The sequence below is a fragment of the Urocitellus parryii genome, chromosome 7 (genome assembly GCF_045843805.1).
Source record: "Urocitellus parryii isolate mUroPar1 chromosome 7, mUroPar1.hap1, whole genome shotgun sequence".
Lineage (NCBI taxonomy): Eukaryota > Metazoa > Chordata > Mammalia > Rodentia > Sciuridae > Urocitellus > Urocitellus parryii.
In genome coordinates, this window is record NC_135537.1 from 102,438,876 (window position 1) to 102,456,734 (window position 17,859).

The 17,859-nt window shown below is 42.2% G+C and overlaps 1 protein-coding gene across 1 annotated transcript in view; it reads right to left on the bottom strand.

The window, feature by feature from the left end:
• Nucleotides 1-14,945, bottom strand: part of LOC144255831 (beta-chimaerin-like) — a 110,660-nt gene extending 95,715 nt beyond the window's left edge. The window contains exon 1 of the mRNA XM_077800805.1: nucleotides 14,808-14,945. Coding sequence (XP_077656931.1) covers nucleotides 14,808-14,945 — 138 coding nt within the window. The remainder of the gene's footprint in view (nucleotides 1-14,807) is intronic.
• Nucleotides 14,946-17,859: the final 2,914 nt, after the last annotated feature.

The window sequence follows — 17,859 nt, forward strand, 5'->3', positions numbered from 1 at the left end:
AGCTCTGCCTTGAATTTCACTCCCTCTGGAGGCTTTTCCCTGGTGACACTCCTCAGAAGTGGTAAATCAGCCCAAATGCAGGAAGGGGAGTCTCCCCTGAACACACTGAAGATCTGAACCAACCCCAACAGGGAGGACTCTGCGGTGGGTCCTCCACAGGCTGGTTTTGCCCACCCTCTAGTGACTGGCAGAACAACAGTAACGTGTGGGAGAAGAGCACCCACCTTTACCCTCACTGAAAATATGAAAAAGGTGTTGGGCCCATTTGCTCCTCTAGATTGAAATTGTTAAACTTTTATTTTTACAGTGGCGAAAAATATACAAGGTAAAAATTTTCCCCTGCCTGCCTCCTTCCCTTCCTACCTTCCTTCCTTCCCTCCCTGCATCCTTCAATAAGCATTAAGTATCTCCTAAGTATGTCTTTCTGCTGCAGGAAGTGCTGTGGAATTGAGGAGGACACAGCCCTTGACCCTGAGTGTCTGAGAACCCAGCAAGGAAGAGCAGCAGAGCAGGATTCCCCCAGGGGGGCTGCTGGGAAGCAGGCACAGGTGAGGCCTCCCAGGAACACAAAGGAAGGAGGAGAAAGCCAGCGCAGCTCCAGAAAGGGCTGGGAGTTTCTCCTGTGGTGGTGGCCACCTGGCTCCATCCTGGCACCCTAGGGTGTCAGAGGGCCAAGGCAGCCTGGGATCTCTGTCAGGGCTGGCGGGGCTGGGGGTGTGGGCAAAGGCAGGGGGGTGGAAACCATTTCTGACTGTGGTGCACACAGTGAGTTACAACCCATAGGGTCACCGGGTGCCCTCGAAGTGAGGGTGAGGATGTAGGGACCACAGCCAAACTCACAGAGTGCCCATCATGGGTCAAGACTGGTCCTGGAGCTTCATCTGCATTAACTTGGTCACCAGCAATCTCCAGGGAGATAGGTCTGATTATAATCAAATGAGGCAACTGACACTCAGGGAGTTCAAGTGGCCTATCAAGGGCCCCACAGCCTCTGGCACTGGACCCTGCACTTAGCCATCCTGTACATCACCTCTGCAAGGAGAAGCTCTTCAGTGGCCATTGGCAAGATTCATGCTATATGAAAACAATAAACATTTATGGAACATTTATGATGCAGTTGGCTTATATTCTAGGAAAGTAAACATAAAGAATGCTAAAATGTATGTATGTATGCACACACATACATAGAAGCAAACGTAACATACACATACACATATGTAAAATTATATATTACATACCATCAACTATTTTTGCCCTAGTTCTAGAGTTTCTATATACACTTAATCATATTAGCTGACTGTAGTTTCAAAAACCACCAAGAACTACTGTAGCAGCAATGGTGGGATAGGGTCTGGAAATGTGGATATTAACAAGCTTTTCAGGTGATTTGTCAGGTACACTAAAATGTGAGAACCACCAGACTAAGGAAGATTGATCAGCAGCAGTGATTGCTGACCTCTTTTTAATTCCATTTTAAGTGTATACTTTCATCAACTTGAAGGAAAACCTTTGTATTCTTAAGTTCTGTTCCCATTTCAATATTCTCTAAACCATTTTAATTAGTGAATAACATTTTCATAGATATTAAAGGTTAGGATTTGGGAAGTCCAGGTTAACGAGTTTTGTTTTTTTATTTCATTACCAAATTCAACACAGATAATTTTAAAGCTCACAGCTCTTCTAAGAAAAGTATGTGCTGTATTTTTTCTTTGCAGGTGGGAGGTAGAAAAAGGAGGAGCACACACTAACTCATTTAATGAGCACTTACTTGAGTCTGGGTCTGAGGGATGTGGCTTTGGAAAAGAGAACAGATGAGCCCTTTGAGCTAGGGCAGCTCTGTGGGGCTCTGTTCACCCACAAGAGCAGAGCACGTGCATTGGGTTCTCTCCCACCCCTACCCAAACCTAGTAAAACTTGTGTAAAACAATTCAGCAAACTTAAGCCTTCAAAGTTAGGATGATGAGGAGATAATGAACTTTAGCATACACTTATGGTTTAAAAATGGAAAAGGATGACTGGCTTTGGTCACACTGTCATTATTTAAAAATCTGCCCATGGCTACTGGCTTTTAAAACACAACATGGAGAAGTCTCATTATCACTACTTCTACCCCCTACCATGCCCCAGTCTCCTGCCACTCCAACTTCAGCTTGCTTTCTGTGGCCTTCTCATGCTCACCCATTTCAGCAGCCTCTGCTCTTGCCTGCCTGGTCTTCCGTTCAGCAACCCGCCACCCAGGTTCATCCACACTACTCCCTACTCTAGAGGGGCCTTCTCCGAGGATATGGTCTGCTTTCTTTAAGGACCCCATTAGGGCTCCTCTGGTTACAGGAAACAGAAACTCCACACAAGTTAGTGCTGGGTCAAAGACAAAGCGAAATGGGTTGGCCTATAAAACCAAGGATGGAACTGCTCTTGGTCTTGCCTCCTCCTGTGGCTTTGTTCTCAGCTAGACTGGCCAGTGTTGGCCACATGGCCACTCTCCCACCATGTTTGGGCAAGTCCAGGCAAAAACCCAGGGGCTGGCTGACTGTGCTTCTGCCTCTGGCCCATCCTGAGCTGGTTTCTCTAAGCACAGTTGGCCTGTATCTCCAGAGAACAGTACTTGGCACAGATTAGGTGCTCAATAAATAGTTAATTGTTATTATCATTTATTATTGATAATTAAGCATGAATGAATTCATGAGCAAACCCTCCCGGTAGAGGTAGATTGTGCTAAGGGCAAGGAGAGCTCTAAGCGACAGGTGGCAGCCCAAGGACGGGACCTTGAAGGAAGGCCTGGGCAGGTTAGGGAAGACTTCAGGGAGGGAATGGCTGGAGTTTGGTCTGCAATGACAGGTAGGAATTCCTCAAATGAGGACAGGGGGCTGGGTAAGAGGTGGGGGAGGAGCACTGCAATGAGTTGGAGGAGGCTGTGTATGTGTGGGGAGGGGGGCAGGGGACATCAAACCAGGGCTAGGCTCACAAAACCTCCATTGGTCACATGTGGCCTCTTGGATGCAGTTGGGGAGGGGAAGTACTATAGATGAGAGTGATCTGGTGTGCATGTGTGTGCAGGGTGACAGGAACAAAGTCATTGTGGGCCACACTGAGAGCTCATTCTCAGATGGGAGCTACTGAAGAGGCTCTCAACTAAGGATGGCCAGGGGTTTGGGTTCCAGTCACCTGCCAACGGGGTGGTTATGAACATATTACTTCAGCCACCCTGATTCCTCCTTCTCTGAGCTGATGGGAGGGCAGAGAGCACAACCAACCAAAAAACCTTACCCCACCGTGCCTGGCATGTGATAGACACCCAATGAAAATTAGTGTTTCTTCCTTTCCTTGTGACCTTGTTAATTCTTACATTTGACTTACCAGAAGGGGGAAAAAATCAGTAAATTGAAAACTCCTCATGTATAATTGTATAGTCCCAGAGTTCACCGGGTGATTCAAAGCCAAGGAAAGGGAGAACTGGATCAGGACTTACTGTCTAATGTTCAGCAGTGTTAGTATGGCTGCAATGTCTTCTCATCCCCATTTGTTCCATCATGATTGGAAGAAGTGAGGAGCATGCTTGTTGCGGAAGACAGGCATCTCACACTTGTCACTTTGGGATTTGGTGAAGGTATAAGAGCTTTACAAAATTGCTGAATCCTTTTAAAATTCATATAGCTCAAGGCTAAAAATGCACACAGGGATATTCTTTTAGAAATCACAGAGGTAGGCATCTTTCTCCAGATTGAACACTTCTTAAAGAATTCCCTTAGCCATATGTATTCATTCATAAGAACAAATTAGTCAAGAGTGGAAGCTTAGAATCAGGCCACAGAGACAATGAATGCTGATATTTGAGGAGGGAAATAATTCCCAATATAATGCTTTGTTTAGAAGCTTTAAAATGAGAAACAACAAAAAAAAAAACAATCTGTTTCCTTTGTCAATGTGGTGTAACAGAAAGGACAGCATTACCTGCCAGTTACCAGCTACATGACCCAAGGCTTCTGTAAGATTCAGCTCTCTTACTCCTTCACTGGTAAAGAGAAAAATCCAAATTTAAAGGTTGTTATGAGACTGAATGAAAAAATGTAGTTTAAAATGGATTAAAAACTATGAGATACTGGGTAAATGTAAAGTTCTTTTCGTGGGGATAATTATACATTTACTAAAATTATTCAGTGTTAAACTCAACAGAAATCTCTTATATCATAATTTTTTAAAAATGGAATTTATATATACTGTGGTAAAACATAACTGCCTGCCTTTACTCTGTTAATTCTGGGACATACTGAACCTAGAATGCTGTCTTATTTCTGACTCACAACTTGAGAATTAAAGAAGAATCATTGCAAATGATGGTGACTGGACTTCTTAGATAATTTTCTAAGTCATACCAGAACAATAAAAGTTGCATGTGTAAACTTTAACTTATTCTTCTGATGGCTGGACTTCATTAGGTTCATAAATAGAAATTTGGAACAAAGTGAAATATTAACCTTCTAGAAACTTCAAAGTGATTATGTATGAGGAGAGACAAAAATCAATGAGGACATATTTAAACTCACAGGAAAACCCAGCCAGACATGTCATTATTGAGAAATGAGTAACATCAGTTCTGCAACCTGTTTGAGGCAATGGAAACAAATAGCCTCAAATGTGGCCTTTATGGTGTCATTCCTGTTAACGTCTGTGGAAATTACTCAGGAAACAAAACCCCTCTTCTTCCCCACATTTGATTTGAAAAAAAAAAATTCCCAGAAATTCTTGTAGGCCAAGCCTTTACTTCATAGGCTACAGAGGGACTTCTGGCCCTTCTTTGAGGTCTGCAGGTTTCTAGCTTCTATCATCTCTTCTACTGATGACCTGGTAAGTCCCATGTCCAACAGAGACATCTGCTGCAGATAGAGCCATGTTTCTTTGCATTTTAAAAAATATTTACTGAAAATATCAAATTGATAAGAATACAGTTCATCAGAGTTGACTAGGACTCTTTAGCTTATTTGCCTTAATCTTATTTAAGAGCATTTAATTATTAAGAGGTCTACAAATATAATTCTACAGAGCTGGAGGCAAACAATAGGGAGGAGGTATTCCAGATGTGGTTTTGGGGTTATTTCCATGTCTGTCTGGACACTACATTCCTACCTATTTCAGTAAACACTAGATGTCCCCTTGTCTGATTTAATAGCACCATTTTCAAGAAGGATAATGTGGATTATTTGATTAAACTAAAAATGAATCTGAATTGTAATACCTGAGCTTTCTCAAATCAAGTGAGCAGAATATACAGGACAGAAGAGGGTGGTGGAAGCTGACAGATGAGTCACAGTTCTGGTTAGGAAGACATTGCAGTCAACTTAAGTGCAACACAAGCATTTCCTGGCCCAGCTCAAAGGTGAACCAGGAATGACCTGAAACATCCAGCAGAGGGCACAGGCTTGCAGGAGCAGCTCTAGTAGAGGCTTAGCTCTGGATCTCAGAACTTAGTTTCTCTCTCATGCTTCCATCCTCTGGCTCTACAGGGTGGTAGGAAAGCTTCAGCAACACGGGCTGTACTTCCAGTCAAGTCCAGCCAAGCAGCAGGAGGGTGAAAGGTCTTTTGAAACTGGCAATGACAGTCTAAAGTGTTTCATTAGCTCTGACTTGGACCAACCAGCAGTGAATCACAATGCACCTCTGAAACCCAGCAAATTTTCTTCTTCCAGAAGTTCTTAAACTGTAAGTGGGAGAGAAGTGGCTCTGGGTACAATCTCCATAAAACAGTGCTTAGGCTCTGGGGGGTAAAAATGACAGCTATTCACTGTGGGGTGGAGGTAAGACTAATGTGTCCTGATTACATAAGTAAAGATGGTGGCAGAAGAAGTGCTGCAGAATCAGCAAGAGGGTGGCATCTGTGCTAAGGTAAAGGAAGAAAATACCAGGAGTCATTAAAATGATGTCTCATCTACCAAGTTTAATGTCACCCTGAGCTTTGGGCCTGTTTCTCATATATACAGGGAAGAAAGTGAGACCTGTCTGGTGGCTTTTCCTTGGGAAGTCAGCCCTCTGTGTTGGTGGGTTCTGAATCCATGGATTTTGCCAACCCAAGATTGAAAATATAAGGAAAAAAACCTGGGGCTGGAGTTGTGGCTCAGTGGCAGAGCGTTTGCCTAGCATGCATGAGGTACTGGGTTCGATTCTCAGCACCGCATATAAGTAAATAAGATCTATCAACAACTAAAAATAATTTTAAAATCTTGCATCTATACTGAACATATACACAGTATTTCTTCCCCAAGACAATACAGTGTGGCAACTATTTACAAAGCACTTACATTGCATTAGGTATCACCAGTAACCTAGTGATAATTTAAAGTACACAGTAGGGTGTGCATAGGTTATATGCAAATCTCATACCACTTAATAGAAGGGAACATCCATAGAGTTTGGTATCTGTGGGGGTCCTGGATCCAATCCTGTGGGGATACTAAAAGAAAACTGTATACATCAGAATTACCTGGCAAGTTGTTTTCAAATGAGAGGCCCAGGCTCAGTTTTGTTGCCTACCTGCTGCCCAGAGCCACTGAAAAGAACTTTGAGGTCATACACAGGGCAAATCCTCAGAGTTGTATCCATAATAGAATTTACTCCCCACTCTACCCAGTCTCTAGAGCTGGGCAGGTGTCCCAGATTTCAGCATCATTTGCCTCCTGCAGTCAGAGGTGATAAAAGTGACAGGGCTATTTTTCTCCAACATGCCCTGGAGATGCACATGCACAGAGTTCTCTAAAGGGTGGGCTCTTCTTTCATTGAGTCTGCCTGGAACAGTGGTTCTCAAAGTGAGGGCCCACCAGTGTCCAGAGGAACCCAAGACACCTTTACAGAGACCATGATGTCCAAACTAATTTTATTAGTTGACTTTTTTTAGTAATTGAAATGACAACTAATCTTTTAAGAAACTTCTGCTTGTAAATTTTGTTCTACTATATTTTTTAAAATATAGTAGAACAAAATAGACTAGAAACATTCGTCTCTTTTGCAATTCCATATCTAAGGCCAGAGCTACTTCCCACACTTCCAACCAAACAATATATCATTATAGGTTGAATATAGGAGCAAATGTGCGAATCCAGCTGTCTCCTATTAAGTCAGAGACTAAGGAGATTTACAGAAAAATGTAAAAACAATGTCAATATTCTGACTAGTTTTTCATTTTGGAAAACATGTTTTTTTCCCACAAAGTATGTTATTGAACACACAATGGTCATTTGTTACTCATGTTATGGGCTTGCTCCTTTTTAAAGAACTTACAAATATTTTATCAGCTTTGCTTTCTAATATGGCAAATATAGATTTAGTTCACATCAACAAAAGCCCTTTGAGGTCCTGAGTAAGTTTAAAGAGCATAAAGTGGCCCTGAGGAGAAGATTTGAGCATCTCTGGCTAGAGTCCTAGTGAGTCAGAGCCCGGGAACTATTTTTACATTTAAATGTCCCAGGCTTGCAGAGTTGCTCACTTTTCACAGAGAACGAGCACAAGATGCCAGAACAGACACCCCCCACTTATTGCATAGCCTAATCTGTACTATAAAACCTGAGGAAATGGGGATGATTCAACGAGTTCTTTGCTGAAAATTTGTTCTTACTCATTACTCCCACATCTGTTAGGTTTGGTCCTTTGAGACTGTTACCAGTGTGTAACTTTCCTCTAGGCCACAAGATGGCAATTTTGCATACAAAATAGCAGGGTTAGCTGTTCCTATAGATTTGGATAAGGAGAGTTTGGCCCATTTTACATCAACACACACTGAACATATTAGAGTAACTTCCCTTTTGTTCCCATAAAGTGGTGAGGACACTAATACTGAGAGATTGGTGAACACAGTTGCTTTCTAATGTAATCTACTGGACAAGATGACCTAACTAATATTTATAGTTTTTCTCATAGACTAGGGGGAGGTGGTCTCAATTTTGGCGATAAATTGGAATCACTAGTAGCATCTAAAATCCAGATATCCAGGCCTTGTACCAAGTAGTTAAATCTAGATTTCTGAGCACAGGCCCAGGAATGATTTGTATTTGTTTTTTAAACTCCTCCATGAATTCCAGTGTGCAGCCAAGAGTAAGAGTTACCGTCCTATAAATTTTGTCACTAAGAAACCACCAACCTGGCCCCTATTGAAGGGACAATGACTTTTCCTTGTTCCTTCAGTGAATTCTCTAAATCATTGCTCCAGTTAACTATTTCCCATCATTTAAAAATTAGCCAATAATTTGGGGAAAGGAGCCAAGCATGTTCTGCAGGAACTCAGATATCCATAACCACCAGAGTTACTATCTGATACATGTTCTCATGTAGGGGTTTGAACTCATATGAAGAGGCACTCCTAGTGCCAGTCTAAGCTAGTATATGAGAGTCTCAGAAATATCACAAGCATGGGTAAGTTGAGAGCTACACTCTGTTAGAAGACAATTTCCCCTGAATGTCTGATAACCTTCACCTCCTCATCTCACTTTTAATCTAACCCAGGTCCACAGACCCTGATCAAATCACCTGGCGAGCCTTAAAAATGCAGATACTTGAACTTCACCAGTGGGGACCTAGATGTCTTAGGTCAGGAGGGGCTGGACATGGGTCTATTTCATAAGCTCCCAAGTGATTCTAACCTGCAGCTAGTTTGAGAACAACCAACAATCAAATCAGCTACAGCTCAGCCTGGGTGATAAATCCCACATCATTAGGGGTTTTGGATATGAAATAATGCTTGGCAAAACCTGGTTTCATGAGCAAATGTAATCTGAGTTCAAATCCATTCTTATAGCATTCTATCCCATTCCATTTTATGACTATGTATATGTGAGGGTAGAAAGATGGATGGCTGCTGTCATTGATGTACCTGTCACTTTTACCAGCTAAGTTATGCTCATCTTCATTTATCCTTGACTCCCGAGAAAAGACTCGTTATGTCAGTTACATATTATTTCCAAAGGACCTCCTGCAGAGAAAATATACAGGTTTTCCAGACCCTGTAATATCAGTGTATCTTATTCACCTCTTCAATCACATTAACAATTCAGTCTCTTTCTTTGGGAAATGAATGCAGCACCTCTGCCTGGTAGAAGGCATTTGCCAGCACCATGTGTGAATTTTAATGAAGACACAAAGCCCTTCCATTATCCAAGATCCAGATCCCCTCTACAGCAACATAGTTGTGGGATCCACCCCCCAAAAATGAGCTCCGCTATCATTGTGAAAGAATACCCATCTGGCTTTCAAACTTGGTTAACTTCACATAGGTGATGAGAGCAATGCTAACAGAGTAGGACAACTTATAGGTACCCAGGCTGTGTTCTAACCACACCTTGCACTAGTATCCTCTGCTTCATCTGCCCTCTTAAATTCATTCTCTGTCCTTCCTTCATTCTGGAACAGGGAGGCTGTCCCCTGTAGACTGCACACCAGCTCCTTAGCTCTCTGGTTTCTGCTGAGATTGACCAATGGGAGGCACAGGCAGATTAAAGGGTAGGAGGAGAGAAATTAAGTCAGTTTCTCTTCAATAGGGGCCAGGCTGATGGTTTCTCTCTAAGGTGGTGCAGGAGTTCAGGACTGTGGAGGGCTTCCTCTAGCTTTCCTGAAACTCTGATAACCCTCTTGCCTTCCTTCTTCCTGAAGCACAGGGGTGGTGGCCACTTCTAATGGTGCAGGCCCCTAGGGAAGCTCCCTTGGGAGCTTAAACAAATAATCTTTAAAATCCCAGCTGAATGTGCCTTGCATTTCCTGCTGGAACACCTTCCAGAAAACTGCTGTCTGAATTTATTTTTCACTTCCCAGTGATTCATACAGGAGTCATGCAGGTATAACTTGCAAGCTCAGAGATCTTTAAGATAACTTCTGAGTTTGCATTCACAATTTTTTCCTTCTATTTGAACCTCCTAGATGACCTTGAAATATTTTTTATGCTACTGAACCAGATATCTCAATTGTCCTATAACACAAAAGGGATTGTTTAAGAGGATCTTAAGATTCCCTTTGTCTTCCAGGCTCTGACTTCCCATGATGCTACAGTGCATCCTTGTCCAGATTTCAGCCAGTGGAGGAAAGAGCTTGCCCCAAGAGAAAGGGTGACATACCCTCCAGGTGAATCTGAGATACACTGTCCTCTAAGGTGAACTTGGAGCAACTGATCACATTTTTAAGTTTTCCATGGTGCATTAGCCAAAAAGTGTTTACAGGTGCACTCTTGATGTGCTGGTGCTGAGATAAAGACGCATTAGTGTCTAGAAGGCTCATCATTTCTGAAGGTGAACCAAGACTAATGCCCAAGAATGTGTTTGTGTGGGGTCTGGCCACTTCCCTCACCTCCAGTCATTAGGTGGAGATCAAAGCAGAAGGACCTTGGTGTGAAGTAAAATCACGTATTTATAAAACATCTGAAGAAACTCATAGGAGCAGTTGGCATACAACCTATCTTTATATATTTTCCCATCCTATAGGTGAGTTCAGCCCTCCATTTTATCCTGGTCTGCCACCACCGAGCACATGAGTAATAAAATGTCCACACCCTCTTCCCTGAGTCCTTTGAGTTCTTTAGGATCAGAACAGAGTGCTGGGGTCTTTGCAGACATGGAGCTGAGCTGCTGCCTCTAAGCAGTTGCCTCTGCCTGTAATCGGTCAACCTCTAGTGGAGGAGAAAAATATACAAACCTCAGGTTCTCAAACTGCATGCAAAGTACCACCTGAGGCTTGTGAAAACACAGGCTGGCAGGGCCCACAAACTCTTTGTGAGGGATGGGAAAACCAGCCTGATTGCAGAGTGCTGGAACTGATCTAGGGTGGTGGGGAGAAGAGGGGGGGACAGAAAGTTTGCTTTAACATATGTGATTTAAGATATAATAAATTATTTTTTTCCTTTTCTAATTTTTTGAGTAGATACTACAGGTATCATGATGCAAAATTCAAAAAGTATCAAATAGGATCAGGGAACATTTTCCCTTCCACACTTACCCCTTTCAAATACCCTCTGCCTCTCCCTACAGTCAACCAATGACACTAATTCTTGTGTTCTTCAAAGGAAGTTTTATGATCTGCCAGGAAAGGACATATATACAATAGATTTTTCTCCTAATTTACACAAAATATACATACTGTACATACATATGATATCACAAGTTGCTTTTTTCATTTTCTGGCCAGGGGACCTTTCTGTTTCAGCCTATGTCAGGATTCGCATTCTTTTCCAAGTGTTGCAAGGCATTCTGTTACAGGAAGGTGCCATAATTCATTGAAGAGCCCTGAGTTGATGGGTATTAAGATTGTTTTCTAACTTTGGCTGCTGTAAAACATAGTGAAGTGAATAGATACAATATGATACAAATTGAGCAATCCTAATCCAAAAATCTGATATCCAAAATGCTCCAAAATCCAATGTGGGTCAGGTTCCTCATCTTGCCTTTGGAGTTCAGATTTTCAGATTGGGGATGGGCAATTGATATAGTTTATGTAAGGATTCTGAAATCTGAAAGGCTCCAAAATCTGAAATACTATTTTGGATAAAGGATATTCAATTCATATATTTTTAAATGAATTTTGTTATATCAAAGGTACAGATTTTTTTCCCAGTAAAACAAAAATGCACTTTAATATGGAAACCATATTTAATTAATATAATTGTGCTGTTGAAAACATTATTTGTCACATGTTTGGTTCAGTAGGATAGTTTAAAAAGAAAGGTTAGTTCATATGCCTGGGAATGGCAGTGTGTTTTCAAACACAGATCATGTAAAGACTGAGTGATTTTTAGCATGGTGCATGTAGGATGGCCCAAACCAAGGATATTTACTTGATGCAATAAAGGCAATCAGGACTGAATGAGACCCAGCTGCTCAGTAGATTTAAGAAGCTCCAAACTTGGAATTAGAAAGCCTGCGTTTGATTCCTCATCCTGCCTCTGTGAACATTTTAATGAAATGGAGATGGTGTTTCCCACCTATGAACCTAGCTAAGCATTTCCAAGGATAAAATGGGTAATTATTTCACATATGTGAAATCTGTTTATGAACTATAAATGTCTGAACCAATGTTAAATCCTGTTGTTACTCTTACATTGCTCACAGCAATTTCTGAAGGTCAGTAGATAATCCAGCTTTAGAATAAATTCTAAATACTTGGCATACAGGAAATTGTACCAGACATAAGCATTTTAATTAAATACACCAAATAGTGGTTCTTACACATCATAATGTTTTAAAAACCAATTAAAAAGAGAATCAGAAAGGAAACCAACTGCGATTGGCTAACCATTGCTAATTTTTTTTGCATCTTCCCCATGTCTCCATCTCATCCACAGTTATTAAAATCAAGTTCACTGCTAACACTCTTGACAGCAGATAAATCTGGAAACCACTCAAATCCGATGGAGTAAGTAATATCTTTGTGCCAATTAGCACTGTTAATGTTCTTGGATTCACCGATAACGGTCTCTCTGGATTCATTTGGAAATGGTCAATAAAATGAATGGGGGAACATTTGAGTAATCTGGAAACAGAAATGGTGTGTTTTACATTTAAGACATATTGAGAAATCTACCAATTTTACTCATTAAAACTTTCAAGATGCACCATCACTGAATTAGATAAGTACTCCAGGCTCTTCTCAGTCAATCCATTCAAGTTTCTAGTAGCTCTTCTCTAGTCCCTGCCTTCATGGCAACAAGCCATTGACCTGCCCTTAAGGGACACACAGTTTCTGGCAAGACTGGGACTTTTAATAATTCCACTTGTCAGTACCAGTCAGAGAGAAACAGATGGGATTTCTACCAAGTTACTTAACAAACTACTAATAAAATGAGTGGCTGCCGGCAAGTGACCAGACCCAGTGTCCTCAGTATTCCCCAGGAAAGCCAGATATCATATCATTAGTGTCCAAGAAAATCCACACTGATGGCACCTGTCCATCAAAGCATTTGCTGAATTTGAACTCTTTCTTTCCATATTTTCTTTATTTGCCTTAATTTTCCCCAAAGATGAAAGTATACTGGGTAACTCATTCAACACGATTATGAATCTGATTATTCATCTCCTCCGCTTTTTAAAAATGTAGACAAAATATCTATAGAAAAGAGTATGTTTCGTGGTACTAATTTCACAATAGCAGTATCAGAAATATCAGCTTCTATGGAGCAAACTTTCCTCTCAGGGGAGGACAATGATCTAGAAGGATCAGTTCCAACATCCAGGATCTAAGCTTCCATCCCCAACACAGAAGGGGTGGCCTCTCTCCTCACCTCTTTTCCTTGACGAGTTCTGTTGCACAACCTGCCATTTGTAATAGATTGCTTTTCCTGGTGGCACTGCTCTCTGATTCAGAAATATAAACACCACTTCAGAGATTTATTTTATAATTCATCTTCTGCTTTGTCATGGCCAGGAAAGTCAGCTTCCAGATTTTCTATTCGAAATTACTTTTGAACAGATTTTGCAGACAGACCAAGGAATGGCTCTTGTCTGTACCAGAATAAACTCAGAAAGTTGGAGACTCAAGTTTCTCCTCTCTGGTTAAAATGCAAACAATCAGCAACGCTACAATTTCCCAGATCTTTTGTTTTTAATAAAGAATACACAGGTGCTGCAGAGACACTGGGGTTATAAAAAGAAAATGGAAAATTATTTTTTCATGGGCCAGCTGCTCAGCTGATGTGATTCTGGGGAAGGCTCTCTTCTGAAGCGCAATTAGCAAATCAATTAACATCATCCCTCTCTACCAACAGGTCCACCACTGCCTCCCTCTGCCCTCTCCATCTCAGGGCTTTCTGGTGAATCTCCAAGGATGATGCAGATGCCCAGTCAGTCAACCTGAGGTTTCTTTACCTTCCACCAACCCTTGATAACAGGGGCCAGTTCTGGTTTAATTAACAATTAGCAACCACCAGAAGGAGCAGTGCTCCCCATTTTGCCTGGCTTATTTATCTCTGTACCAGTCCTACCTTGCTGTAGAAGCAGGGCTGAGCACAGACTCAGTGGGGGTGATGGTGTGGCTGGCTGACACTTTCATTCAATCAAAGCAGATGATCCCCAAAGGGGCATATCCCAAGAATCTGCAAGCAAACTGTGGCAATGCTTTCAAATAGCAACTTACTGAGGATGAAAGTCAGACCTCCACCACGTCCTGCTATGTATGACACTCCCAGTTCACACTGTCACCCACTCAGGGCTTTTACAATCCCTAGCTGAGCATGATAATGCTCATCTGTGGTGGGGGACAGCCTGTCTTTCTAAGCCTCTCAGGGAGCTATTGTAACTGCTAATGGGCCAGGATTGGTTGGCATTTTTCATTTTGTAGTTTTAGGGAATGAATCCAGAGCCACACACATGCTAGTCAAATGCTCTACCACGGAGCTACACCCTCAACTCAAGGCTCATGGATGATCATCCAGTCCTAACAGAGGCAAACACAACTATACATTTGGCTTGCTGGGCAGAGCTAGAGATGGAACCAGTGATATCTCAAATGGCAACTAGAAACGTGTTTCATCCTGATGGTTCACCATTAAACATCATTTTTTACTTTCAAACTCCAAATAAATTAAAAAACAATTGTGTGTCCAAGTCCTGGCTCTGACTGTATGTGTGTGAGCAAATCATTTAACATTTCTTGGTCTTGGTTTCCTCACCTGGAAAATGAGGAGGTTGAGCTGGAAGATTTCTAAGGTCCCTTTGGAGCAAGAATTCTAGAGTTCTTTGGGTGGAGCTGGGTATCCTCCAACATTTTGGCAAATCATATCTACAATGAACCAGTTTTTTATTCAGCACAAACCAAGAACAGAAAGGCTGCTTCTTTCACACACAGCTCACCTTTTCCACTGGCGTATGCTCTTCATTCATGACGTTCATTTTTCTTGATTCATTTTTAGACCTGCTCAGCCGTCTGGACACCTTTTTTCTGAGTAGAGTGGCGTACCTGATGTGTTCATAGATGGGATTTGTGGTCATCTTGGAAATGTATTCGGCAGCTTTTGTTTCTATGTACAGTGTTATCAGGCCATCCGTCACCAGGTCATGAATGGACTCAAACCTCTTCTCACCCACAAAGTGCTTCCCATCTTGGGAGAGCCACTAGTTTAAAGTCTGGTTTCCAAACCTGCCCCAAGAGAACAAGGGATCACAGCAGTGAGAAGACAGGAACAGTGAGGAACAGTGACAACAGCCTCAGCACAGGCCTAAGCACTTCACATTTAATGATCTCAGAGACCATTCCAGGTGGGTTCAGTTTCTGTCCCTACTTGACAGCAGAGGTGACTGAGGCCTGAAAAGTTGGGGTTACTGGCGGGAGGTTTCTTTCATGTCTGGGGTAAGGTGGAGGTTGGATTTTACCCCACATAGTCATTTGGGGTCACTTTTTCTATAAGTCACAAGGCCATTAAGTCAGAGCATTCTCATCTGTAAAAGTCAAGGATGGCACCTAATTTACAGATATCTTACATATAAAATACTTTAATGGGAATTGGCAATTACCTCCACAAGCAATGCCACCACCATTCACCCTGATGTTCACTTATTATTACATCTTTGACCACCACCAGTTAGTGCAGGAGAAGAGAGATACCAGAGGTGAGCTTAGAGTACAACCATTACTGGCATCCCAGAAACCTCACCTATGGGGGTCCCCTGCCTTTATGCCCTGTCTGTTCCTTAAGGACCTAATCCTTCATCTCACAGCTCCTGCTGGGTTCCCCACGGGGACTGCCAGCTCTTGCTGCTCAGGTGCTGGAAGATGGGAAAGTACATGGCATACCTAGAGCACCTGATAGCTTTTGATGTTCTCTTCACCATTACCTCATTTCAGATGTGTTCCAGACATGCCCAGTTGTGACTTGGATAGTTTCTTTCCACGATATTGAGGTGGTGCCCTAAATACACACCCATTTGTGGACTGGCCTGGGATGTATGCCCACTGCTCCTATCCCTTCAATGAGAAAGATCTTCCAATCCCAAAGAGTTCAGAGTGAACTTATGGAAGACAATGTGATTCTGGAATTGGACACCTCCCCCAAACTCACCAGGATTGTGGTGAGGATTAAATGGATAATATATTTGATCAAGTTATGGAGAGGTGATAAATAAATGTTGCCTTTCAATACTAATAATGTAAAATGCTCAGGAGAACCCTTCTCTGCTGGTGCGTTGGCATGCAGTTTCGGGACTGCCTCATGATGACTTTTGGGGTCAAGGTGATCCCTGAGATAGCGCTGTGTACAAACAAGACTCAGCAGGTCTTAACAGGCATGCAAATGGTTGGACAAGGGCTGCTGGGAACTGAGACCTTGCTCTGTCAACTAGCTCAATGTCTCAGGTAGAAGTAGCTGTAGGAACACTAATTTTCCAGATAATTCTCTAGGGTGCTCTGTGTCCATAAATAGAGCCCCTGTGTTCATACCTGATAACTTGATGACACCTGTGGCCAAGAAAATTTACACAAATTCCTTTGATATATCGCTGTTGCTTTGTAACAAAGTAAAAATAAAAAGTAAATGGTAGAGAGGGAGTGACTGTCTATGGGAACTGAAATTCTGTTTTGGATAACAGAAAAATTCTGGAAATGGATGGTGGGGATTTGGTTGAACAATTTGAGAAAGTACTTAATGCTACTGAACTGTAGTCTTATAAAGAGTAAAAATGGCAAGTGATCAATTCTATGTCATGCGTATTTTACCAGAATTTTTAAAAATGGGAAAAGCATAAATAAAACCACTTAAGAGGCCACATGAACAATGAGTGAAGCACAGCTCACCTTAGAGCCAACGTGTAGCATCCTGGCTGCTGCTGGCTTTCTCGGAGGATGTAGGCACCCTCCATGCCTCCGAGGAGCTCATCCGCCTGCTCCTGGGAGATGATCCTGTGAAACCTGGGGGAACAAGACCACCAAGTGCTAAGTAGAGACCCAGAGTTAAGCTAAACAGGATGTGAAGGCCACCCAGAATCTACAACTCCCACTGGATGGAGAGGGGCGTGGCTAGTGCACATCTGGAAGACCCACTAGGACTCACCCCCCAGCCTGCCTCAAACAGGTAATAAGTATTCAAGGAGGCAAGCAAGGAAGGGCATCCAGTCCACCTGGCTTTCTGCTATTGTCTTTGATCATAAGCTGAAACTAAAAGTTGAAACAAAAAGCCAGGTTAGAGCTCTCTTTTTAACCATGGGGAATAACAAAAGAGCAATTGCAAATTTAGCTCTCAGCTCAAACACAGAGAACTATGTGTTATCCTGATTGCAAATGAACACTTATTGATTAGCAACCTGCTTGCTTCAGGTGCTGGGCATTGTTAATTCTAGAGGTTTATTTTCTGGAAAGATGTGCTGGCTATAATCAACATCCTTCCAGTCCTTTGGTCCTTTGAATTTTGAGAGTAAATCGCTTAGGGATATGTTTGGAAAATGTACCTTTTTTATTTTTTTAAGGTAATGTTCATCTTCTTTTTCTACCATTTAAAAAAAAATAAAAACGCATGTAGAAAATGTGGGTTATCCAGGAGGATTTGGGGCTTGGTCAATGACTGCGTGGATCTTGGAGGCTATTGTCTGAGAATGGACAGCAGTCAGGGAGGGAGGGGGTGAGGTGGGGGTTGGCTCAGGCACCGGACCCTTTCCCTGCTGCCTTTAAGCAGAGAAGGCTGTTCACCCCTATTCCTCAGATCAATCTATGTTTTAGAGGAAGGTGGGCTGGGGTGAGGGGTAAGGACAAGGCCCAGCGACTCCAGGCTCCTGGGAGAGGGACCAACATGTCTTTCTAGGATTAACTAATCTTGGAGAATTGAGGAATAAATCAGAGAAGGAATTTTCTGAACCAAGAAAATCATCCTTACATTCTTGTAAAGGAGAGAGGGGAAAGGGAAGTCAGCTAGACACG